The sequence below is a fragment of the Octopus bimaculoides genome, chromosome 7 (assembly GCF_001194135.2).
Source record: "Octopus bimaculoides isolate UCB-OBI-ISO-001 chromosome 7, ASM119413v2, whole genome shotgun sequence".
Classification (NCBI taxonomy): domain Eukaryota; kingdom Metazoa; phylum Mollusca; class Cephalopoda; order Octopoda; family Octopodidae; genus Octopus; species Octopus bimaculoides.
This window is the reverse complement of record NC_068987.1, coordinates 24,349,779-24,374,856: the sequence shown is the minus strand read 5'-3', so window position 1 is coordinate 24,374,856 and position 25,078 is coordinate 24,349,779. Positions and strand designations below refer to the sequence as shown.

At 35.5% G+C, this 25,078-nt stretch overlaps 2 protein-coding genes across 8 annotated transcripts in view; one reads left to right on the top strand and one right to left on the bottom strand.

Annotated features, from left to right (window-relative positions):
• The first annotated feature begins 3,220 nt into the window (after positions 1-3,220).
• The window catches only part of LOC106871974 (zinc finger protein OZF), a 27,122-nt gene continuing 5,264 nt past the window's right edge, over positions 3,221-25,078 (top strand). The window contains exons 1-2 of one of the 3 annotated variants that reach the window (XR_008264577.1): positions 3,221-5,004; positions 16,759-21,082. The gene's annotated coding sequence lies outside the window, so the exon portion shown is untranslated. Of the gene's footprint in view, positions 5,005-16,758; positions 21,083-23,939; positions 24,203-25,078 lie in introns of those variants that run through there. The other 2 variants (XM_052969376.1, XM_014918763.2) reach the window with 2 other exon arrangements.
• LOC106871970 (zinc finger protein 239-like) lies at positions 13,219-23,816 on the bottom strand. Of its 5 annotated transcripts, none has more exons than XM_052969380.1 (2): positions 23,743-23,816; positions 13,219-14,962 (listed from the first exon to the last, which is right to left on the bottom strand). In XM_052969380.1, the coding sequence occupies exon 2, from the start codon at positions 14,551-14,553 to the stop codon at positions 13,468-13,470; it is 1,086 nt and encodes a 361-aa protein (XP_052825340.1). In that variant the 5' UTR covers positions 14,554-14,962; positions 23,743-23,816; the 3' UTR covers positions 13,219-13,467. The 5 variants fall into 5 exon arrangements, with proteins under 5 accessions (XP_052825340.1, XP_014774244.2, XP_052825341.1 ...); XM_014918758.2 differs by lacking the exon at positions 23,743-23,816 and adding an exon at positions 22,757-22,844; XM_052969381.1 differs by lacking the exon at positions 23,743-23,816 and adding an exon at positions 22,685-22,753.

The window sequence follows — 25,078 nt, the reverse complement described above, 5'->3', positions numbered from 1 at the left end:
CCACTTATAAAATATATATCCAGGGTACAAGACATCTTCAAAGTTTAATCTGTACATAGAATCTTTCAATAAATAACAGAGGAAGGATTTTTGCACATAATCACAATTCCAAGGAAGTTTTTCTCATCCATTAAGTCAAGAGTTGCCAAAATGGGCTGACCTCAGCTTCATTAAATTATCCTTAATGTTAAAAGGTTGATTCTCATCAGTGAAATATTTTTATTTCAATGTCATCAGATAAGCTGAAAAAGAAAGACAACATAATACATTAGGGACAATGAAATGTTAACATAAAGGTTATTGGAATAACTTAGAAACAGTCAAAACATATATACAAAGGGAAAAGACACATTGATGTGAAACTGGTATGAAGACACTCAGAGATGAACACAGATCATTATAATTTGGTCTATAAACATTCTAACGAAGCAAAAATACACATCTACACTATAATAGATACAAAACTGGTATTTAACTTGGTCCCAACTTTGGTTGTTGGCCTCCTCAATCTACACCACTTTTCCTTGTGTCTTCTCTAGTATCTACACCATAATAGGTCTAAAACAGATTACTTCACTTGGACTAAACTTTAATAGACTGTCTTTTCAGATATATCTAAATCAATCTTAGCAAACAAAAACATGATTACCTTACATTGGACTGGAAAGAAAGATGTGGATATTGAAATATCCTTCTGCTAAACACAGTTTCAAAGAGGTTCTAGGCAAGCTATTTGGGAAGGAGTAGGAGATAGAGATCTATAATACAGAATATGCACAAGTTGTGCTGAAAGCTTCATAATATGTCTGTGGCTTGAGCAATATTCTATCCAGAGGAAAGACAACAGTAGAATATTATGTATACAGGGCCACAAAAGCTCTAAGACAGGTTTGGAAAGACTGGAAGAAAATGAGACAGTGAAGAGCAATATAATTGTAGATGAAGAGAAGTTGAAAGGAGGAGGTTTGCTACTGTTCTGTGACAAGAAAATCATAAGCAAAATGCTTGATAGTGCTGGGGTTAAACAAGATGCTGGAGAAAAGTAAGTTTGAAATGACAGTAGCATACTGCTACTGAAAAAAACAATCTGCTTTGAAATGTTACTATGTGAAGCTACTGAATGCAGAAAATGTCTACAAGAGAGAATTACATCATGTATACCTAACAGAGGGACCAGCCATTAAAATAGACATATATAGTGAAAATGCCATTTTCAGTATGAAGATCAATATCACCCACAGTTGGAAAGGTACAGGAAAATTTCATTGGATCAAACTTCTTTCTAAATCTGGATCTTAATATGGGCTACCATACAGCTTCTCAATTGCACCAACTAATTATACTGCTATAAGAGGTTGTTTCTGGAAATTCTCTCTGTAGTTGAAGAATTCCAGGAACTCATCAGTAAGCTTTAAATCTCAACATAACAAATAACACTGGAGCTGACATTCTAGTCTATGGTGACCTAGAAGATAGTATTACAGCTGATATTCTAATCTATGGTAGAAAATAAAACAAAAAAAAAGCACCATACTATAACATTGATTTGATTTTTAACAATATTGGATATATATTCACATTAAACCAAACAAAATGTGTGATTTCAAGAGTTTACTACCTATTAATCATAGTAGATGTGGTGCCACATTGGCCAGAGATATTTGCCATGAAATTGACTGCAACTCAAAATTTGATGGAATTAGTTTTTGCATCTTTGGGGAATTCTCTAAAGAACAGTTTTTGACAAAGGCCCAGAGTTTCTAAAATACAAGATTTAAAGCATCTTGAGAACAATACCAGAATAACATCAAAGAGTTCCATCCTAGCCTTCTCAAGCAAATGTTCTAATCGAAAGATTCAATTGAATCACTGATAAAAATCACAAATTTTGCATTTGTTCTACCACTGCTTGACAACAGAATAAGTATCAGACTTAAAATTCTACTCATCAACTGCATCTTACCCAATTAATTTCCTCATCCTGAAATTTCTGCACCTCAACAAATATTGTGTGTAGTTGAGAATACACGCACATACAGAATGTGAGAACTTGCTTTTCTCATTAAAAATCATAAATGTTCGTTTAAATCCATGAAAGTCCATTAATTTGGAACTACTCACCCCCACACCGCTCTAGCTATGGCGATTGCCATTACAATTACTCATACATTTCTTATAAGCTGAAAATTTAGCAATTTTTTTTTTTCAACACTTACACAAAATGATACATGTAAGGGGGCTAATGCAATTTCGTATCTCTCCTTGAAAAAATGCATTTTTTTGAAAAGTTGTTTTACATACCTACGTTTTAGATGTCAGAGACTACGAATATGCAAAAAAAAAAAAAAAAAAAAAAAAAAATTCAACACCCTCACTCCCATTTAAAATTTGTAACTTTTTCGAAATTTTTTCCCCTACGTTTTAGATGACGAAAATTCCGGATATGCAAGAAACTACGTTTTGAAACTTTTAAATTCAATAAGCATATAGATAGGTGTATAAAGAGATAGATAAATGTCTTTCTGGGGCTAAAAACAACAGTAACATCGTCTTCTATAGGACCACCACATTTAGTTTAGACAAATATATTTTATGAATAAACATAGGGTTAAATAGACAGACAAATAAATAAATGGATGAAAAAGTTCAAAATTTTAAATTCGGGGAGGGGTGAAATTTGAGCCCCTTATTAAACTTTATAACATTAATTATTAAATATTAATGTTTGTTTTTCATAAAATGGCTCACATGGGGATGTGGTGTATATTTAATTTACATTATATTATTATTTACCATTATTTAAGGCAAACACAAGTAAAATCAAATTCTTTTCACTTTAATGTTTTTGTCTGTATTTAATTTCGATTTGCATATGTTCGTCAATTCGCTACGATCTCTTTAAAGTAAGAAAACTGAAAGATTTTAATTTGGGGAGGGGGCGAAATTTTTTTTTTGCATATAAGTAATCTCCGACATCTTTTTCAAGAAAATACATTTTTCAAAGAGGTGCGAAACTGCATTAGCCCCGAAAAACAAGTTATTTCTCATTCTCGGCGGCGGTGGAGGAAACTTCAATGAAAAATCAAAGAGTCCGTCCTGAAGGCCCCGGGGTGGGGCGGAAGGGGATGGATTAAAAATTTGGTAATTTTTCAGATTAATACCCGCACGAGGGTGTTAGGGTTAGGGTCAGGGACGGAATTCCCTAACCCCAAAACTAACCCTGACCCTAAAACCCTAGTGAAGATCGTGCGGGTGTTAATCTGAAAAAATACCAAAAATTTTCCAAATTTTTTTTATAAAAGGCTATCCTCTTTTATTTTGAAGCGTGTGACGAAAAAAAATGTCATAATCTGGAGAAGGTACAGCAAAATCAAAAAGTTCTCGAGTTTAACGACACACTTCGCCGAAAACCCTATGTTCAGGTAGCATTCGACTCCGGCTGTATTTCCTGCTTGAAAATACAGTTTCGTCTATTTCAACAATTTTATCGGGACCGCTAATCTTCAATGGATCTAGTAAATAATTTCTACGGTCTACTGAAATGGTAACCTCCCCCTGGCAAGCATTCGTATTCCCCTTCCTCTTTACAAAAGCTAGTAGTTGTCAATTCTTTCACCCAGCAGCATGTGTACACAACAATACACTGGCGTTGCCATGACAACAAATAGTTTCAACTTCTGCTTTAAGGACACTTGCTAAAAACATGTAACCATAAATGCCTCTAACTTCTTTATAATATTTCGAAAAAACGAATTCGCTTTTCGTCATCAGCAAGTAAAACTACATCAAAATTACATTTTTTGAAAACTTTCAGATTAAAATCTGTAGCTGGAAGAAAGTAAAAAACCCAATAAAACATTACATGAAATACTGACAACATCTCGGACATGCGACTGTGTCTTGAAAAATATCAACAACCAAGAAAGTAGTAACCAAACTTTAATCGCATTTTGTCGGCAACAAAAGGACGAGGGGCGAGGCGGTAGATTTGGGTCACATCTTTACAACTTTTCAAGTAAATAAAGTTTTATAAAAGACGAAACAAAGAGGGAACAACGAAAAACTACACGATCGAGGGAGTGGATATGGGATAAAAATATGGCGAAGGAAAAGAATATGTACACCCGGTTAGGGTTTTTGTTACGCCGAAAACCGGTGGTGTACGTATTCTTTACCTCGGCCAAAAATATGGAGCAAAAATAATGAAGGAAGAGGTTGAACGAATTAAAATAAATATTACGAATTTCCTGAAATTTAGATTAATTACCGTATTTAGATGAAGTACATGAGAGAAAGAAGTAACTATGAAGAAACAAAAGAAAATAGGATCTTGAAGAGAACAGAAGTTATGTAAGAGAAGAAGAAATGTAAGAATACAAGAGAGACTTTTTTCAATACAAAATGTGTAAAATTAATAAATGATACTTGCATGGAAACGTAGTTATTGATGAAATAATGTGAGATGTTCTGAAGTAGAGATTTGAAATTAATGAGGTCATCGATTGGGCAGAATTTTTAACTGCTTTTTATTGAATATCCCTATTGTGTTCGACTGGTTAATGAACAATCATTGAAGTTAATTACAGGCGGTAATTAATTATTACTAACACTGTAAATACGGGCAAAGAAATAATATATAAACAGTGTAAGGGCACATGCCTCAGAAAATTACAAGCATAACGGAAGTAGCATTCGTTGTGTAGGAATAACCTACCTCTAATCAATAGAGAATTCTTTAAAGTCTCTTGATTCCCGGAAAATTATTAGTTTATGTTTTATAACTTTGGTTTCCTGTGTATTCACATTACCCTTGCGATTTCGGTAAAACGGTAAATTATAATGCTTAGAACCCGTGATATGTTCATGACATTAAATTAGTGAAATAATCAGAATTGTAAAGTAATTTTAAAAGGCGAAAAAAAAAAAAGAAAGAAAAATGGATTTTTAGACATCCCGTAACATTGTTATGATGCCTTTAAAAAAACACTTTGAACATCAGAGATTGTAAGTCTGCAATTTTTTTTATCAATAAAAACATTTCGCGATATCTTAAAACTTTTCTCTCAGTTTGAGTATTGACGACGTTACTAACATCTGAGCCAGCCTGGGTTTGAATGTGTTGTATCTCGACGACGCTTGTGTGTGTGGGGTCATCCTGATAAGGTCCTTGTAACTGCGAGGACGATGATTGACTAACTTTTTTGCTTCTTCAAAATATCGATTTTCTGGGAACTGCCCTGAGACACATCTAGATGAATAGTTTTGGTGAGTGACCATATCTTGAATGTCTTGCAGCTGACTTGGCAGAAGCCCATAAGATTATCCACTATCTTTCCAAAAACTTCGGCCACCTTTTTGAATTCAATACTTATACTGCTTATAAAATGAAAAACAGAAAGACAAAGATCCTTCCACTGAGTGGTATTGAAGAACGCGGTTTTGTGCCAAGTGGTGAGAGGTTAGAGTAAATCAGAGGGACAAAAATAGATGTCTTCCTGTAGAGGAGATACATGGTTACCCAGTCAGAAGTCAGAGGGAAAGAGAGAGAGATGTACCAGGGTGCACTCTTAAGATACAAGGAGGTCAATATAAATAGAATGGTAGAGGATTGCCTAGGATGCATGAGCAGGGAGTTCACATAAGTGCAAAGAGGGAGATGGGAGGGAATGCAGTAAGTGGTGAAACACAGATACAGTGATGATACAGCTGGCAAGAGGGAGAATGAGAGAGAGATGATAGCATGGTTTTGGGCTGCAAGGGTGGAGAGGAAGAGATAAGCATAGTAAATAAATAAGAGATGTAGTTTGGTTCATTGGGATAGAGTGTGTGAATTAATGTTACATGTGGATGGAATACATAGCACTTCCAGAACTCAGTTTTGCTGAAATGGGGGTCTTTTCAAGAAGCTCATATCATCAAACATCTCAGTCCATTGTCATCTTTGTGACACCCAGCATCTTGACATCAGATCTCACTGTTTCATTCCATGTCTTCCTGGATCTCCCTCTTCCACAGGTGCCATTCACTTTGAGCAATTGGCACTACTTTATACACTTGTTTTCATTCATGCACATGTCCAAACCATCACAGTCTTCTCTCTTGCATGCTACGTCTAATTCCTTTTATGCCCAACTTTTCTCACCAAATTTGCACTTTGTTGCACATATTGCTCATCCATTGAAGCATACTAGCTTCATTTCTCTCCAGTCTATGCATATCAGCTGTATTCAGGGCCCACAGCTCTCTATCTGGAGCATAGCTGTTCATATGCAAGCATCATACAGTCTGCCTTTCACTTTGAGAGAGAGGCCTTGTTGCTATTCTTATTCTAGCAACAATACTTTCAGAGTGTGCTATGAAAATATATAAAGTATAAGTTCAGACATTCCTGCACTCTTGTAATGAATGTTCAGGTCACTTAAGTACACAGGTATGTTGATTTTATTGTTAATGTGTAAACACCTTAAGATCCGCATGATTATATGTTCATCCCAGGAAACTATATGTAGAATCCTGGGAATGCTTTACAAATCTTCACTATACCATCACTAATCAACTGAATTTGGAATATGCCAGTCAATTTGCTGTTCTTTCTTAGAAAACTGCAGTATTTCAAGTCTATTAGGCAAATATATCACATAACCCAGTGCACTTAAGGCAATATGTGCAAATGAAAAGTCAGATCATTCCTGAACATTAACTGGTGACATGTAACCTTGGACAATTTGTTGCATGGTCAGGTTGTCTGATTAAGCTGGCAATTCCACTCAGCCTGCTTAGTGAGAAGGGAAATTTCTGGACACTCTGCAGAATATAAGAACAAAATCTTGTTAGAGGACAGATGACCTCAGGAGAATCAACAGCCACCAATAATGTGCATATTGCATGTGATTTCATGAGCATTTACATGTCTATGTATATACATGGGGAAAAGATGCTCTGACATGGAACATGTGGTTATTGAGCACTTTTATCAGAGATGTTCAAGACATATTCCAAAAGTCAGCTGGTCAACAGAGATTTTGAAGGAAGCCAAAGTCTTGAGCATTGAGATAACAATACTCAGGCACTGTTTTCAATGGACAAGACATCTTGTATGACTAACTGATTAAAGTATCATAAACAAATGCTGTATGGTGAGTTTGTACATAGAAAACAGCCTTAGCATAAACAAAGGCTGCAATTTAAGGACTGCATAAATTTCTGCTTGGAAGTATTGGAAGTGAGATTAATTGGTTCGGCAAGAAGTAGCTATCACATCTCTTTCAAATCACACCCTTTTCTTACGTTACTTTGACACAATAACCCAGATGATGCCATGTATTCTATTAAAGTTTTAACATCTACATTTATATTATAGCCAACAGCAAAGATTTGTATCATTTGAGCACACTACTGATTAGGGTTATATATTAAGGATTAACCAGAAAAGGAGGCGTGGAGCAACATGAATGATTGAAAGGTTGATTTTTATGAATATATGGGATGTTGCACTCTTCTTGCTCTCCAAAAACAACTTTTAATAACAAAACTGAATAAGATTCAAATGGCAGCAGAAACTGGATCAATAGCTATAAACAACAAAACTGAAGACAGATTGATAAATTTATTATTCTATACAAGTATGTCTAGACTTATTCTAAAATAATTTTGTGGTTATCATATCTAGAGAGAGAATATGCATCAATTAACTGAAGGATTCTTCTACACCACTAGATGATATACTCTGGAGTGTATGTTTGTATATAAATAAACACTAGAGTGAGTGATAAACAGTTTAACAGTGTACTGCCACTTCTCCTCCTGACACATATAATCAAAACTTATAATCATCATTGACTACACCTATGTACATCATTCAATTTTGTCTGTCTCTCAACCATTTGTTGCACCCCTTTCACACTCCAGTCCTGTCCCTTTTCTTTTACATTTATTTTCTTGTACCTTGGGGATATGCTCTGATACTTCATCTTATTTCTCTTCTTTCCAGCTGTAGTAGTCATGTAGCTCCTCTTGTCTCCTTATCACACTTTAACTTCTCAACACCTGGTGTAAAGCCACCCTCCCCCAATACTGCCACTGTACTCATGTTTTCTCAGTTGACAACCCCACTAGTGCTGGTGCCATAAAGAAGGCATCCAGCCATAGAAGCCATTCCAAAGTAGACACTGGAGCTTAACACGGTCCTCTGGCTTGTCAGATCCTGTCAAATCATCTAGCTCATGTGAACATGGAAGACAGGCAGTAAACAATGATGATGGTGATAATATTCTTCCACAGTTCACAATTTGCATATCTTTGAATACATCTTCAGGCCTTTGCACTGACATTTCGCTTTTGTATAATAGGTGCAGGCATGGCTGTGTGGTTAAGTTCACTTCCAAACCACAGTATAGTACCTTCAGTTAGTGTCTTTTAATATAGCCCTGAGTTAATCTAAGTTTTGTGAATATATGGTAAACAGCAACCAAAAGAAACTTGTCATGTGATCATCATCGTCATTTAATGTCTGTTCTTCATGCTGGCATGGGTTGGACCGTATATATATATATATATATATATATATATATATATACACACACACATATATATATAGGCACAGATGTGATTGTCTACTAAGATGTTCACTTCCAAAACATGGCTACAGCTTCAGTCCAACTGCATGTCACTTTGGCAGGTGTCTTCTACCATAGCCCTGGGTCAACCTAAACCTTGTGAGTGGACTTGGCAGGCAGAAACTGAATGAAGCCCACCAAGTGTGTTGTGGGCTTCATTCATATATATATTTATATTTATACATATTTGAGTGTACCCCTGTTACTGTCTTGTTTTGATAGTACAGGATAGTTGCAAGTATGCTATTGTTATGCAAGCAGTATACTTCATTCCCAATCGTTGAAAACATACCCAGCCATGGGGAATTATCTTGCTTGGAAACAGATGAGGTTTGAACAACAGGAAGGGGCATTCAATTGTACAAAATCTGCCTCAATGAATTCCCCCTCACCCATGCAGATCATGGAAAGGTGGATGTCAAAAGACAATGATTAAGAAATATCACACATTTCACACGAGTCATAGCTAGTCCTTTCGAAAAACAAATTTAACTCTTATTTCCCTTATCTCATCAAATTTTTTTAAATATCATTAGGTGATATTCAAATATTGTCCACTTGATCACTTTAGAAATGGTCTGGAACACAACTGAAACTGTCATCAGAACACAACAGTAATAAAATGTAAATGATGAACTCTGTCTATCTTGTTAAAATATTTTATGTTGCTAAAAAACAAAACAAGAACACCAGCAGCATAGAGAAATGTACAAGCAGGCATACAAATACATTGACAAATATAGCCAACTTTCACACATACACAGAACACTATATTTACAAACTCTAACATGGACACACATGCACATTTTGTGTTGAAGTATAAAGTATTTCTCAGTAATTCTAACTTTAAAATCTACACTGGTAGTGAATATATGTAACAATAAACATCTTTATTATGTCAACAATTAGAGAAAACTCTGTAATAAAACTAAATTACATAGATGTGTAACAACTAGCAAGTGAAGTCAACAACAACTAAATTGTATAAACTGATATTCCACAACAAAATATGAACAAGAAGACAGCTATATGCTTGGAAGTATTTTCTATAATATTGGCATGTTTTGTTAGGAATGTTGACAATGAAATTGGACAAACTGTTGAATGGAAACAATACCAACTATACAAATAACAAACCAAGATAGAGTTAACACATAATGTAATGATAATGAAATTATTAATAAGTTACAGATATGTCATCTATTGCCATTTCTATGTTATAGTACCTCTAATATAAACCAGTAATATGGTTGTGATACCAAGAGGCTGGTGAGATATTTCTTACTATATATTGAATTAGCTTTGATCATATTGTCATTGTGTATGTTCTCCTTTGATACATTGTAATTTATCCAAAGAGGACTAAAATATTCTAAATATCTGGCAACTGGGAATTCCTGTGGGACAGCTTGCTGAGTGCCACAGACCAAATCTGCAGCTGGTGCAAAGTCCCTACCAGACCTAGGGTGACGTGGTGGTAGCAGGGAACTATATCAGGTAGCTAGGAGGGAAGCTAGAAAATAGATGTATTTAGCCAGGGGAGAAGCAGAGAGAAGAAAGTTTGCCAATGTTTTGCGTTGTGAGGACCAGAGGCCTGAAGTGTTCTGGATTGCAAGACAGTGTATCAGAAAATTGTGTTCACATGAATGATGGGTTACTGGCAGTTATAAAAGGCTACTAAATGTAGAGTCTGCCGAGTGTGGATCTAACAGAGAGATCAGCAATCCAAATAGACAATAGCACGGTAGACAATGCTATCAAGGATATAAAGACAGGGTAAGACCCTGGCTTGTCTGGAATAACCACTGAGATGCTTAAAATATCTGGCAATGTGGGTTATGGTCTAATCACCCATATAGTCAAATCAGGTTGTACACGAAGGAGTCATATCCAATGACTGGTGTTGCAGCACCATAGTCAACTGCTACAAAAGTAAAGGTGATGTCTTAGACAGAAATAATTAGAGGTATCAAATAGCTGCATCAGGTGATGAAAGTTACAGAGAGGATCATAGCCCAACTAATTAGGGACAGGCTTAGTCTGGATGAGATGCAGTTTGGTTTTGTGCCAGGGAGAAGCACCACTGATGCTATATTTCTGGTAAGGCAGCTGCAGAATTACCTAGCCAAAGACAAACCTCTGTACTTGGCTTTTGTTGACATGAAGAAAGCCTTTGACAGGGTCCCCCGATCCCTTATCTGGTGGTCAATGTGAAAACTAGGGATAGATGAGTGGTTGATGAGAACTATACAAGCCATGTACAGGGATGCTGTCAGTAACGAGTATAGCGAGGAATTTAGGGTAGAAGTAGGGGTTCACCAAGGATCAGTCCTCAGCTCCCTATTGTTAATCATAGTCTTCCAAGCAATAACAGAGGAATTTAAGATGGGCTGACCCTGAGAGCTCCTGTATGCTGATGACCTTGTACTTATAGCTGAATAACTATCAGGACTAGAAAAGAAGTTTCAGGTGTGGAAGCAAGGTCTAGTAGCAATATCAGAGGAAGGTTAACTGGGAAGATAGGTTTTGTGTGTGGAAGGTGCACAAGTACAATAAACATGAAAAATGTACAGAAAATAGACTAGATCAAATGCCAGCAGGGTAAGCTAGAGGCAGTTGATACCTACTGTTATCTAGGTGACCAAGTCGGTTGCAGAGGTGGTTGCTCCAAGAGTGTAGCTGCAAGAATAAGAATAGGTTGGACTAAGTTCAGAGAGCTCCTACCTCTTTTGGCAACAAAGGGCCTCTGCCTTAGAGTGAAAGACAGAGTGTATGATGCCTGTGTGCAAACAGCTGTGCTGCACAGTAGTGAAACATGGGCTGTGACCACTGAGGACAAGCTTAGGCTTGAAAGAAATGAAGCTAGTATGCTTTGCTGGATGTGCAATGTCAGTATGCATGTATAACAGTGTTTCTTGAGAGAAAAGTTGGGCATAAGAGGCATCAGATGTGGTGTGCAAGAGAGATAACTGTGCTGGTATGGTCATGTGATGCATATGGACGAAGAAAGCTGTGTAAAGAAATGTTGATCTCTAACTGTGGATGGGACAAGATGGGGAAGCTTGATCTTCAAATGTTAGGCTTCACGGAGGCAATGACTAGTGACTGAGACCTTTGGTGATATGCCATGCTTGAGAAAACCTGTCAAGCTATTTATGGCCGATGCCAGTGTCATATATGGCACCTTTCAAGTGTTGGACCTCATGGAGGCAATGTGGCCAATGCCGGTGTTGCACAACTGGTACCTGTGCTGGCGGCATGTAAAAAGTACCCTTCGAGTGTTGGGCCTCATAGAAGCAACTGGCACCAATGCTGGTGACACATAAGAAGCACTTGTTGAGTGTTGGGCTTCATGGAGGCAATGTGACCGATGCCAGTGCTACGCATCTGGTATCTGTGCCAGTGGCATGCAGAAAGCACCTTTCAAGCATTGGGCCTCACGAGGGCAATGATAAATGACCGAGACTTTTGGCAATATGCTATGCTTGAGAAGAAGACCCATCAAACCAAATGAAATTGTAGTTGTGGCAGATACTGGTGTCAAGCAACTGGCACCCTTGCCAGTAGCATGTAAAAGCACTCATTACACTCTCGGAGTGGTTGGCATTAGGAAGGTGCAGCCCTGGTCAAACTGTCCAACCCATGCCAGCATGGAGAATGGACATTAAATGATGATGATTCTAGTGATTTAACAAAATAAATAGTTATAGATATTATGTTAAAGGTCTTCTTTCAATGTTATTTGCTACAATTTTCAATTTATACATGTACAATTTATATCACCTTACAATGTACGTATAAAATCATCTACAGATAACATCATGATGACCTACAATAAGTTCTTCACATACAACAATACACAAGTTCTTGACTGCACAAGAACATTAACAGTGCCACAGCAAAAAGATGTCCTGCATTGTACCCCGTACAACCAGAGATGTGGTCCTCCTAACAATCTTGTTTGCTACCTCTGCAACTTAGCTGACTCCATTAATGTTACTCAACAATTATATTGATATTAATTATTTGTCATCATTAAATTTCATTTATTCATTAAGTGTCATATGGTCATAGTATATCAACTATCAAAGATATCCATTCTGTCTCATCTCATGCCATACCATTCTTACACTAACATTACTGTGTAACTCGATCCCTTCGTTGATGCTGTCCATTCAAATAATTCTTGGTCTGTCACAATTCTTTCTACAATACCATAACCCATTTCTTATATCTTCAAGCTACTGACATTTCTTTTCTTGATGGTAAATACTAAATTTGCCTTTACCATTTTCTAATATACTGATATGTTTTATGTCAAGAGAGATGCAGAAAGGGTTCAAACTTCAAGGAATAGGCTATAATGTGCTGGATATTAACATGTTCAACATACAAAAAGTGTGTAGAAATGAAGGTAAACAAATTAGGTAGGGGTATTCTTTCAGGCTGACGGAGGACTGCGACATCAAATAGTTTTGGTGTACAGGAGTAGTTAAGAGTAACAATAGCTATGAAACATTCGACTGGTTAAACAGTGTATATAAAGAATGTAATGGGGTTGAAGATAAATTGCCAGTATGAAATAAAGGATATTAAAAGTATGTCAGTGTTGTATTAAATAAATACAATTTATTATAACATATTTTGTTATTTATAGAAAATATTCTACCATAGACATATAACTATGGTTTACTTTCTGTGCGAGTATATTTACACTGAGTAAAATTACCACTTCTAGAAAATGTTTCACTGCAGATATCACAAGGGTATGGTCTTTCTTTCTCCTCTGTAAAATATATTTGTGTCAAAACAAACTACTTCGTGACAATGCTTTATAACAGAAATCTCAGTGCTATGATGGTCTTTCTCCTGTATGAATACGTATGTGGGAAGATAAACGACCTCTTGTAGAAAATGCTTCATCACAAATATCACAGTGGTATGCTTTCTCTTCTGTGTGAATACGTTTGTGTCGAGTTAAATTACGAGTTGTAGAAAAGGTTTTGCCACAAATATCACAATTGTATGGTCTCTCTCCTGTGTGAATAGGTTTGTGCTGAGATAAACTACCACTTTGAGTGAATGTTTTACCACAGATATCACAATGGTAGGGCCTTTCTCCTGTGTGAGTACGTATGTGGGAAGATAAATGACTCTTTGTTGAAAATGTTTTATCACAGATATCACACTGATAGGGCTTTTCTCCAGTGTGAATACGTTTGTGCTGAGATAAACTACCACTTTGAGAGAATGTCGTACCACAGATATCACAGTGGTATGGTCTTTCTCCTGAGTGAATATGTTTGTGAGAAGACAAATCACCACTTCGAGAAAATGTTTTATCACAGATATCACATTGGTATGGCCTTTCACCTGTGTGGATAAGTTTATGGGAAGACAAATGACCACTTCTAGAAAATGTTTTACTACAAATATCACATTGGTAGGGTCTTTCTCCAGTGTGGATACGTTTGTGGTTAGACAATTGACCCCTTGTAGAAAATCTGTCATCACAGATATCACACTGATATGGTTTCTCTCCTGTATGAATATGTTTATGAGTGGATAGTGTACCACTTTGAGAGAATGTTTTACCACAGACATCACAGGGATATGGTTTTTCTCCTGTGTGAATATGCCTGTGTCTAGACAAATGAGCACTTCTAGAAAATTTTTCACCACAGATATCACAGTGGTATGGCCTTTCTCTTGTATGTATATGCTTATGGCGAGTCAATAAACTGTTGCGAGTGAATCCTTTACCACAAACTTCACAGTAGTGCACCTTGGAGGTTGCATGGATTAATTTGTGTTGCATTAAATTACTTCTTGTTGTGTATACCTCCCCACATACATCACAAGGGTATGATTTTTCCCTTCTATTTCCCTTTATTTGAATAGATGAATCAGTAATTTCAGGTTGTGCTTTCTCATCCATAACTTCACTTTAATCTATATTTAGCACGTAGATGATCTTTATTAAAGACTGAAGATGTCTTGGGTGTTCAAAGTAACTTAAAGTGGATTTAAAAGGATAGAATTTTGTAATTAATAATCAGCAGCTATAAGATCATTAAACTAGCTTCAGTTGACAAGATATACCCAGACATTAAAGCCCTTACGAATAAGTCAGTTGAAACCTTGTGGTAAATCTGATAAACTTAATGTTTCCACAAAATTTCCCCACAATGTAGGAATTCTTGCAAATAATCTCAATTCCAAAGAAATATTTTACATCCTTTCAAATAAGAGTTGTTGAAACAGGCTGATATCAGCTTGATGAAGCTACAGTTTCAAAAGTCGATCTTCTTCAGTGAATTATTTTTATCTCAATGTCATCAAATAACCTGAAATAAAAAAAACAACATAGGACATAAGGGACAATGAAGTGTTAACATGAAGATTATTGGAGAGAATATATTTGACCACAGATACTGAAAGTTAGAATAGCAAGAACGAATCAGAGAGAAGGTACTTTGGTGTAGAAATATAGAGGAAATGAACGAGGACTATGGTTATGGATTGAGGAATGATAGCATTAAAAAATGACTGCAGATCACTAAGACATCAATCTTTGCATATCATTCAGATATTCTTAGAAAGTTAGAATAGCAAGAAAGAGTCAGAAGATGTTTACAAAGAAAAGACTTTTAGTCCAGAGATGTGATAAGGATTATTGATGTAGACCTTGAAATGGAGATACTCTAGGTATTATAGCTTGCTGTACAGAAAATTACCAGAACATCCTAAAATCTTTGTCTTCCACATGATCAAAGCAAACAAAAAGATATATGCACATCATAATGGATTACTTCATTTGGACCATTAATAAGAAAATCAAGCTAAGAAGAGATGCTGTGGATGATAAAGATAATTAAATATCAAAACCTCTTCCAGTCCCATTAACAAAACTTTCAATGGCTTATGACATTTGATGGAGTGGCATGAAGCAGTAAACAAAGCCAATGCCATTAAGTTGATGCATCTTTTTTCAAATATAATTGCTGGTAGAAACAAAGAAACACAAGCACATTAGCAACAGTGACTGGATATTTCCTCCATTAAATAACAACCAGCATCCACCTCATTGAATTATATCTATATAAATTGTTTGATGAATTCTGTAAACTTCCTGAATATATGAAATTATTTTTTGTAGTTAAGCCATTTTTCTTTGAATTCTAGAGTTCCATATTTTTATTATTTATACTCAAAATGTAATTTTATTTGTAAGTTATAAAGAAGGTTTAAGTATTATCCAGTGTTTGTACACACTCTTTAGACTGAATGACAAAAACTGTAAACATACATACTTTTTATGTATTTATGTGCAGTGTGGTTTTCTTTCTTTATGACCAGATTGGTTATCCAAACAAAATACCCACCACCCACTCTGGTTACCCTTTCATAAAAAAACACCCACTACATTCTCGGAGTGGTTGGTGTTAGGAAGGGCATCCAGCCGTAGAAACTTTGCCAAATCCGATGGGAGCCTAGTGCAGCCACCTGGCTTGTCAGTCCTCAGTCAAACCATCTAACCCATGCCAGCATAGAAAGCAGACGTTAAATGACGACAACGGTGACAGAAAGCACTGCCTAGAATCAAATTCAACATCCCCTAGCCCCCAGTGAATTTTCATTAAATGGCCTACATTGTGCTTACACATGACAAAATCACACTAATGAGTTTCAAATAGTGACACCAATGCTACCATTTTAAATAAATTGCTCTGCAAGTACATCACAGCAGTAGGTCATAAAGGTCATGATAATTTCTGATGCCAATTTATACTGCTGGCCACCTTACTTGCACAAGACAGTTTATCTACAGGATATAGATATTCAGTGAGCTTCATATCTTCACCACACCTAGGAGAAGATAGAATGTGATATTTGTATGTCCCTTTTTTTTGTTGTCAACTACTTTAACATGCCTCTATTAATATCTAATACACTTTGATAGTAAATAAGCCATATTTCCATTACCTAATGAATATAATCACAAAAACATGAAACTGAGAGCTATATGAGGGTGGGCTAAAAAGTTCATAAGCTGATTATGAAGGCGTTATACTAGATCTGTGAAATCGTGTATGCATCAATTTCAACTCTTCTTATTAATAATTGCATTGTTTCTTTTCAGATAAACTGACATCTGACTGTTCAAAGAAGATTTCAGAAAGTAACTAGTAGCCAACTCTCATGTGACAGGCATGTACAACCTGCTGTTCTTTACACAAGTTCATTTCTCTTACATCCACTCACATTTTCTCTCAAATTTTAACTTGCTTAGTATGGTGTATAGTGTTAATTTGTATTATAAAGGCTTGACTGTATGGTTAAAAGCTATGATGCGGAACCATGTAGTCAATGGTTTGGTCCTACTGCATAAATGTTATTGGCTAACATTTCATACTATAGCTTTATAAGTGAAATTATCAGACAGAAACTTAAGAAGCCTGTCATATATATATATGTGGAAGACATAGGATGGAGTACTGAGGAACAACCTCGGGACATTGAATCTTTTAGGCGGGATGACAAAGGACTGAAATGCCTGGCATCTTGCCATACTCAATAGGACCCATACTCTGCAGTAGAAATGCTAAGACCAATACTTCTGGTGGTGTAAAGCACTCATGGCAGTGCCATGTAAAAGCCTGCCCATGCAGGACTGTGAAATAACGCCCGTGTGGCTACACATAAACGCACCCAGCACACTCTATAAAGTGGTTTGCATTAGGAAGGACATTCATCCAAAGAAACCATGCCAAATCAGACTGGCGTCAGGTGCAGTTCGCCAGCCTGCCAGCCCTGGTCAAACTATCCAACCCATGCCAGCATGGACAATGGACATTAAATGAGGACGATGATGATAAATAGATAGGACGATATACTTCTGTGTACATTTGTGTGAGTTCATATTTCCCCTCATGTTCATGTAGATTTGTTGACTGTAAATGAAAATCTTGCTGTCAATAGTGTCCTTTGCTTGCAATCCATCACAAAAGAATGTGTAGACTTGTTTGACATGTTATGTGATCTTTGTAAACAAAAGAGCCATTCAAATGGTATAGTTTGTTTCCAGTTCACTACATAACTTCATCCAGGTTGTGCACTGTTGAAAAGACTAGGAAATTATTAACTTACTTGAAAATAAGGTTTGGTGATAGGAAGGCCATCCAGCCATTGAAAATCTACTTCAACAAATTCTGTCTAGCTTATGCAAGTGTGGTGAAATGGACATTAAGATGATGATAATGAAATGAAAATCAGCAACATCTCATAAAACCTGCTGCTAAAAAAAGGTTGCCTCATTCTACTTCACACTACTATGTGCCATTTTACTTTACTGTCAATAAATGAATTACTGTATAAAAAACCCTCGTGTATAAGGAACCCCCAAATTTTGCAGGCTTAAAAAAGCATTTGTAAGAGATTAGGTAAATTCTGATAAGTGCAGCCGCACTTATCGGGTAATGCATTTCATCTTTGTGTGGGGAGAGAGAGATGAGAGACTATGGATATGGTAAGAAAGAAAGAAGGCCTTCTTTGAAAGAAAGGAGACACATAAATGAAATTAAAAATATCTTAAATGATAAACACACACAAACAAATGCATAGTAAATTCTGGATGCTTTTAAAAGATACAATATTTTCCCATTAGAATATACTTCTTTCCTCACACAACATTTAAGATATAGTTATTTTAAATCGATTCTTAGTACAAAGAGAAAACTAATTCTCTCAATCTCGATTCGAGTTTCAGGTGGGAAAACTTGCAAAGAGAAAGTGAATTTTTTTATTTTTATATATAAAACACTCGATACCATTTGAATATATTCTGCAATCTGGGATTAATATATCTAGTGATTTTAAGAGGTATGAAAAAGATATTTTGTTTTAATATCATACTTTTACTTGTTTCACACTAACACAAAAGTTCTCCAGGGGATACATTCTTGTCGTTACCACTAATTTCTATAACTTCAGCATTTTCAATTCTTTTCAAAGTTGTTTAAACTTTCAATTTTATGTAATCTACACTCTTGAAAACATATTTCTGTAAAATGTTGGGGTTGGGGTTGAAATTTCTGAGAGTTCCACCCCACCCTCCGTTTTCAGAACAAAAAGTGTTTTGTAGCATATTAGAAGGTCACTGTAATTCATTCAATGAAAAAAATTAATTTCCAATGATTCCGGGATGAGAAGGAGGGTTCCCAACCCCACTTTTTTCCGACCAAAAAATAAGGGGATTGCGACACATTAGGAGGTCAGGGTACTTGATTCCATGCAAAAAATCCAAGGTTTTTTTTTTTCTTAGTGAAATGTGTGCAGGTGCACTTATCAAAATTTACTGTAAAATACCCTTAAGAAGAATATTAATAAATATCTTCACAAGTTAACAAGTTTTATCAAAAATATTTTTTATTAATCATAGAAACCATTAAATTCCTCATCACTCTCATCTAATACATCATAATCAGATACAACTACTGGTAGTTCATTATCATCAGAGTCACCCTCATTGTAAATTGCATTATCCTCTGTACCATCCATGTTGTTGCTTATGTCGCACGTTTTAAAGGCATTTACAATCACTTCTTTCTTCATACCGTTCCACGAATTCTTCGCGTAGCCAAACTTCACTTGAATGGTTTGTTGTTACTGATGTCCAGAGGTTGAAGTTGGCTTGTCAGGCCACCAGGAATAACTGCCAATTGGGTTTTTGATTTTTTCTTTTGCCAATTTTTATGTTGTATCAGTTATAAGTGCCCTGAACTGATCTAACACCAGCGTAGATGGCTTCTTAAAAAGGTTCCCAGGTCTCTTACTCCAAATCTTCATAACATCTTGATCCATCCAGCCCATTGCATGAACATGCACAAGAACTCCTTCTGGCAGTTTCTCCTTTGGAAGTGTCTTTCTTTTGAAAATGAGTATTGGTGGCAGCTGGGTACCATCAGTACAGTATGCCAGGACAACTGTGTAATGAGTCTTCTCATGTCCACTTGTCTTGATGGCCACTGTTTTAGCCTTTTTTTGATTCACAGTTTTGTTGGAAGGAACATCAAAGGTAAATGGAAATTCATCCATATTTGCTATGTGGCAAAGTTCAAAGTTGGTATTCTTGTGTAAATTAATGATATAAGAATGAAACTTAGGAATCTTTTCTTCATAAGCATCAAGCATCTTCTGAACAAGCTTGGTTCTAGTCCTTAGATTTAAACCATTCCTCTTCATAAAACAGAAGCACCAGATGGGCATGCCTTTAAAATCAGTTGTCTCTTGCCCTTCCTCTTTGTTCTTTTTATCTCCTGAGCAATTTTTCTTCCTTGATTGATTAGAATCTTTGTCAAAACAAATGCATCAGTTTGCCTTCAGCTTTCGACCCAGTGTTTGAGTTTTCTCTCCAGATTTGGCCACCTTGCCTTTTTGCCTCATGCTGCTCTCTTCATCCTTGGCATCTGTAAAAGTTCATCTTTGTGCTTTTATCCACAGTCCAATCATGGTAGTCATAAGAGGAGGCTCAAACTGTCTTGCTGCAGCTTTATCTCCATGCTCCTCTACAAACTGAATCACTTTCAATTTGAAATTTGCAGGATATGAAATGTACTTTTTATTCTCAGACATTTTTATGCTAATAGAAAACAAAAATCTATAAAAAGAGTAATGCAGGATCAATTCAAATAACAGTAGACAATACCTAAGAGTGTGTCTCAGTTGAATTTCCATATTTGGTTATGCTACATTCATGCCTGTTTCAGTGTGAGCTGCATTGTCATATATGGCTATTGAGCAGGCTTACTGTCTCTGATAGGTTGTATGACCTCCATAAGCAGCCTGGGTTTTTTAGAAAGTGTTAATGTTCGCACTTGCGTGTTCACTCGCAATTTTAAATACAATACAGAACTGTCATGTTAATACAAAAATACGGATTTAACAGTCTCGGTGAGCATAAGTAAGTACTGTTTGGCAGACAATTGCCGTTTGTGATGGCTGCTTTAGGCGCATGCCGTTGCTTGACGAATGGATAGCAACTCATCCAATAGGACGTCACAACCTGTTGGGTGTTGGTCTGAGGCTTGCGATGTTTAAGTCATAGAGATTTGAGGTTCGAGCAATTAAGTAATTTATTAATATCTATAATACTATCCATGTAGAAGAAACTCCTATATTTTTTTAACCTAATTTTTGACAAAAAAGGGTTCCTTATACATGTTAAAATATGGTACTTTTATTCTGTCAAAATTTTATTTCCTGAGTGCAAATGAAAATATTAAGTAACAGAAATATTCAACAATGAAAGTCAATAAAAGACTGAACATTGCAGTGTCAGCTGAGTTACTGATAAGCAACTAGTATGACGTTCCCATTATTTCAACTGGATCCACAATATATTTAAGATCAAAAGTTAGTAGGAGAGAATTATAGCAAATAAATGAAATGCAATTACTTTTCTTTAAAATTATAGCCTTTTTTGCATTTGATTTTGTCCTGGTTTGTTGTGAGATGTAGCTCACTGAAGGTCCATTATTCATAATGGATAACTTTTAAGATGAAAGTACCTTGCCCTTCCTGAAGTAAAAACAAAATAAAAATGTTTTAAAAATCTAAATCAAACTGGATCTGAAGGAAAGTACAAAAATAGACTTGGGTATCACAAGTAAACAAAATGAATATGTATTTGCTTAGAAGTTAGTTACTAAAAATACTACTGTAGTTTTGAAGTTATCATCAGAGAAAAGAAAATATTTATGAGAAATATGTGTGTGCGTGCATGAGAGAGAGAAAGAGAGAGGGAGAGAAGTTGCAGGTCGTAAAATCATTTCAAAATGTAAACAAAAATATTACTTGAAATTTTACAGTAGGGAAATTTATGAATGAGGATGTGTCTGTCCAATCAAATAGATGCATGCATATATAGGCTGGTGGTGCGTGCATTATTACAAAACAAAAAAAAATCTGTAATAGTTTCAAATTAAGGTACAAGGCCAGTAATTTTACAGAGGGTTTGTCGCTTACATCGACTCCTGTGTTCAACTGGAACTTACTTTAGCGACCAAAAAAGAATAAAAGGTGAAGTTGATCTCGGTAGAATTTCGAACATAAAGAGTCGGACGAAATGCCATTCAGCATTTTGTCCGACGTGCTTGCAATTCTACCAACTCGCTGCCTTAGAGAAATCTATAGTAATAACTTCTAAGCATTTACACATTCGTTTCATTTACTCAAGATACCCAAGACTAATTCTTGTACTTTCCTCGATTTATCCATTCCGCAGTTATATGTACTTAATGCCAAAGATCGCCAGAAAATATTGTTTTCGTTATGATATTTCAAATAAACCACGATACGTTTATGCATTCCCCCACTGCACAGTGATTTTCCATCCATATTTACCCACAGGTTTTGTTTCAGTGCACTTGATCGGTTTCCAGTTTTATTGGAACACCGGTAAAAGACTTTACATTTCCAATTATCCAAAAATGATGTGTAACAATACACTATAAATTAACTGACCATGTTATCACCTGATCCCTCGGAAATGTAGCGATTGGGTCTCTGACAAAAATTGTGACAGTGTGAAAAACTATGTTGTTGAAGGGGACACTGAATAATGACGTAGAGTAAGAATAAATAACGGGGATAAAAAAAATAAAGGAGGGGATTGAAACAGATGCATATATATATATATATATATATATATATAAAGAAAAAATTTCGTGTAAACTAAATCAATGTATGGAAATTAAAGAATGAAATAGATTTTTGTAAGAAACAAGAATAGGATAGACAAATTAAAAACTGTAAATATAAAGCAAAGATTTTTAAAAGAGACAAATATATATTAACTGTAAAATCTTTATGAATGATACTTACAAAACAATGTAGTTATAAGATGAAATAATGAGAGATGTAGTGAAGTAGTGATGATTTGGAAATAGAAGAGAAAATAGATAGATTGAGCAGAACTTTCAACTACTACATATAGACTATCTCTATTGTCTTCTGGTTAATGAACAATCTCTTAAGTTAACTACAGAAATTAATTAGTTATTACTCACACTGTACATATGTGTAAAGAAAGAATAATATATCAACATTGTTTATAGACTTAAGTGTGGAGGTTAACATACCGGAAGTGTCACTGATTAGAAGAACTTGCCTCTAAACAGCTGAGAGTGCTATACAGTTTAGGTGGTGTTTTGCTCTTCGTATTCTTTGAATCTGCGGACCTATAGTTAAAAAAACATTATAGCGATGTTCACACCGAAGTACTGCTTGGACAGAAAATGTTGATTTTAAAGCTGCTAATAATATTTACTAAACTGTCGTATATAAAACTACTTTTTTCTTTGACGTGGAGTGGGGAATAGACACGAAAGAACGGGAAAATTTAAGAAACTCTGATCTGGGACTAAATGAATCTCTCGTTTTAGTAATGCATCCTTGATAATCTAGCTGTAATGCGAAATTAATTTTCCGGTACTACTAAAAAAAAAGAGTGGTCGCGTCCGCGCTAACTAGTCGGGAGTGGTCGATCCTACAAGTGCGCGTGTGTAAATGAATACATGTGCGCGTGCGCGAGTATGCAAATTAGTGCATGCGCGCTCTTTTACGGCTGAAATGGCTGAATATATATCAAAAATACCTTTTTTTGTGTCGATTTGCTTTTTTTTATTTATTTATGTTGTTTAGAAAAAAAAATTTATTATTTTGTTCACAAAAATTTAATTTTAAAAAATGTATGAAGTTAACAAAAACAGGCAGTGTGTTATTTTTATTCGATTTGTTTGTTTTTTTAATTTATTTACGTTGTTTAGAAGTTAACAAAAACAGGTAGTGTGTCAATTAATTACTTTGTTTAATTATTATATTTGTTTACAAAAAAAAGAAGGTATTTTTGATATATATTCAGCCATTTCAGCCGTAAAAAGAGCGCGCATGCACTAGTTTGCATACGCGCACTTGTTGTAGGATCGTCTACTCACGACTAGCTAGCGCGGACGCGCGTTGGGGACCACTCTTCTTTAGTAGTACCGAAATAAAGTACTACTTAGAGAGAATGTTATTGTTTTTCTCCTGTGTGAATACAATTCAATATCTCTAGAAAATGTTTTACCATAGATCTGTAGTACTCAGCAATTCTAGCAAACATTTTATCAGATATTCCAGTGGTATGGCTTTTATGTTAACATCACACTTCTTCTATAGAATGTTTTACAACAGACATCACAGATCTTTATTCCTTCTACCGTGTGACTGAATAATTTGAGGACGCCAAATTACGACTTGCAGAACTAAACGAAAAATCTGAAAAATAAATAAATAAATCTCTATTGATTTGAGGTAAGTTCTTACCACACAATCCAATGTCACTTCCGGTATGTCAACCGCACACCTCATTAAATACGTAAACATTACAGTTACATTATTTCTTTACACTTTATTAGTAATAATTAATCAACTCCTGTAATAAACTTATGAGATTTTTCATCAACCAGAAGAAGACAATAGAGATATTTTGTAAGAAAAGTTGGAAGTTCTGCTCAGTCTATCAATGTCCTCATCATAGTAGTTATGTAAGTATCATTTATATATAATTAACACGTTTCTTTTATACAAAATCTCTATTATATATTTACATTCATACTTCATCTACACCATTCTTGCTCCCTTCAAGATCCTGTTTTTTTTTTTTATCTCTTCATTATTACTTTATTTCATTCTTTCACGTTTTTCTAATTCTTTTAAAATCCGTAAGTTAATCTAGTTTTCAGAAAATGTATTTTATTTTAAAATAACACGCAAGGGGTTAGCTCTCATGTATTATATTTTATCCAGGTCGTTTTTGTTGTTCAGTTTTATTCCCCATCATCGCAAACAATGTTTACATTTCGTTTTGTAAATAACAAGTATTTCTATGTCGTTGCTCCAGTTAAATGGTTAACCCCATTTTCCTAGCTATCCAGTAACTGGGGTGTTCGGGTTTTCGGCTTCTTGCTGTTACTGAGACATTCAGATGTATTATTAGCAGTGTTTCAAATTTGTAGTAAATAGTTTCAGAAAACTTTATCTTTCCAATATTTTATAAATGATTTTGTAGTGTGAATATATGTTTAGAAAAGCTGCATGTATCTTATAGGAATTCTTACAGAGAAGAATAAATTTAGGAACTGTATATTTATTACATAAAATATATTTTGGAAAGAATTCTGCCCGTCTCCCACCCCCATTTTCTCCCAAATTTGTTTATTTTTGTAATTTTTTTTTTGTTTTGCCAAAAATCCCCGTTTTCGGATACGGAGGTTCCGGAAGATTGCCAAAAATCCCCGTTTTCGGATACGGAGGTTCCGGAAGATTGCCAAAAATCGGCATTGTGCAAATTTCCCCCCTCCCCCCAACTTCTTCAATTTTGACTTTTTTCCCCAACACTAACCCTAAAACAGACGACAAAC